Source organism: Phalaenopsis equestris, unplaced genomic scaffold (assembly GCF_001263595.1).
Source record: "Phalaenopsis equestris unplaced genomic scaffold, ASM126359v1 Scaffold000301, whole genome shotgun sequence".
Taxonomy (NCBI): Eukaryota; Viridiplantae; Streptophyta; class Magnoliopsida; order Asparagales; family Orchidaceae; genus Phalaenopsis; species Phalaenopsis equestris.
Window position 1 is genome coordinate 1,050,427 of NW_018164743.1, and position 2,015 is coordinate 1,052,441.

Below are 2,015 nucleotides of genomic sequence, written 5' to 3' on the forward strand. Positions count from 1 at the left end.
ATAAAAAAAAAAACCCCCATCAAATTCACATGATTGCACACGCATTAGGATTCTCCTCACTAAAGGCGGTCGCATACCTCTCCTCAACCGAGGAAGCACGTGCGAGGTTTCCGAGGTTAGGGTCGTTGCTGACGTCACGAACATATCCCGGCGGCGCCTTCTTGTCGTATGCTCCGGCGATGTACGGATGGTACACCAAGTCGTGCTTTATGTACGGCCACATCACCGCGTTCTTCCCCGTTTTTCGCCTCACCCTCTTGAGGACTTTCTTGGGGTCAACGTAGCCCGAAACGGTCAACTTGTTCTCCTTCGCTTCAAGTTCCACCTTGGTCACGCCCTTCATTCCTTCCACGGAGTGACGGGCCCTCCTCTCGCACCCCTCGCAATCTATTCTTATTTTTATCTCCACCGTCTAAATAATGAAATAAAAGAGAAATATGATTAACAATATATCATCATAGATGATTTACATAAATATCACTTAATTCTTATGTATTCGCATATCTAACAACTTAATTTCAATTTTGACATATAAAAATTAGCATATAGTGATCTTCTTTCATGGGATATGAAAGATCGGTGTATTATAAATGTAAAACAGTAAAATTTATGAGAATACATAAGAGTTATGTATCAAAATGCCCATATTTCTCCCATTTGGTTAATTTTGTATTAATGCAAGATATATATGTATAAAGGTGAAATCGATATTTTGTCTAGTGGGCACCAAATATCGATTCCCCATATGGGTTGAAAATCTGGTATGCTTGATTCTGATTCGAAGAGCCCGCGTCACGGGATTCAGACCCTCGACCCGAGAGACTTATGCCAGAGGCCGCACCAACGAGCGAGGCTTTTCGCGTGCGAGTACACACACACAAACACACACACTAACATAACCCGAGGTAAAGTTTTTCAATTATATATCAAAATTAAAAGATAAAAGATCATCAAAACTCATTTAAAATCATCAATACTAGACAAGAACAAATAATAATAATGATAATAAATCCTAAAATATCATAATATATGTGATTATAATGAAAAAAATCATAATTTAATAATATAATTTGAGAACAAATGAAGGGTATATATATATATGTATGCGTGTATGAACTATATATTACCTGAAAGCTCTTCTTTTTCTTCTTAGCATTGAAGTTATCAGCCAAATCAGAGTAGAGTTCGGAGACATAAGTTAGCACACCCATTATTGTGAGTCTTAAGTAATTTGACCTTTAATTATACGCTTATATATATATAGATATACATTTCATGCTCAGCCGATTCGGGAAGGGCCACGTGGAAATTTACTGTTCGACGCGTGGTGGCGGCTTCCACGTGGAAGCGAATGTGAGGCCTACATTTCCTAAATTGCTGTTACAAAAAACTGCACTCTTTTTTTCACTCCAGAGAATTTACCTTTCATAATGTGAGGCCACGTGTTATATATGACAGATGGCGGTTTGTTACTCGATGAAGGGAGGTGGGGTGCGCTGTTGAGTGGAGTTTGGAAAGGCCGAGAGGTTAACGTGTCGGACGGTTATGTTCTGAGTAATATAGTTAGTAGCTGACGTGGTGGGATTCGGCTGCAGATATGTTTGGAGTCATTGGAAAAAATAGTAATTTAGTGATTATTAATTAATTAATTAAAATATTAGACCATTTTTTAATAAATTATCATGTGCATCCATATCCAAGCCCTTATTAAAAAATAATTAAATTTTAAATTAAGAAAATCAGAGTCCATATAAGTAAAGCTAATTGATTATCTATACTTTGAACTAATTCGAGATGGATAACAAATTTCAATATACTAAAAAATCATGTGATCTCAAATACTCATACAAATACTTAAAAATATTTAATGTCAATTGTTGGATACAAATTTGTCATATGAGTCATGTCCAGGGACCGGTGGTAGGGGCCAAAGAGGAGGGAAGAAGAGAGAGAGGAAGAAAAACGAAAAGAACAACACAGACTTTCTGTAAGGGCTAAATTGAGTATTTTCGGTC

General features: G+C 37.1%; 1 protein-coding gene across 1 annotated transcript; it reads right to left on the reverse strand.

Annotated features, from left to right (window-relative positions):
- Positions 1 to 1,214, reverse strand: LOC110025535 (heavy metal-associated isoprenylated plant protein 26-like). Its single transcript, XM_020726079.1, has 2 exons — positions 1,128 to 1,214; positions 1 to 412 (listed from the first exon to the last, which is right to left on the reverse strand). The coding sequence occupies exons 1-2, from the start codon at positions 1,209 to 1,211 to the stop codon at positions 26 to 28; spliced, it is 471 nt and encodes a 156-aa protein (XP_020581738.1). The 5' UTR covers positions 1,212 to 1,214; the 3' UTR covers positions 1 to 25.
- Positions 1,215 to 2,015: the final 801 nt, after the last annotated feature.

Coding starts and splice junctions, on each gene's coding strand:
- LOC110025535 (XM_020726079.1), bottom strand. CDS start 1,211: ATGGGTGTGCTAACTTATGTCTCCGAACTCTACTCTGATTTGGCTGAT. Junction 413..1,127: donor AGAAAAAGAAGAGCTTTCAG/GTAATATATAGT, acceptor TTCATTATTTAG/ACGGTGGAGATAAAAATAAG.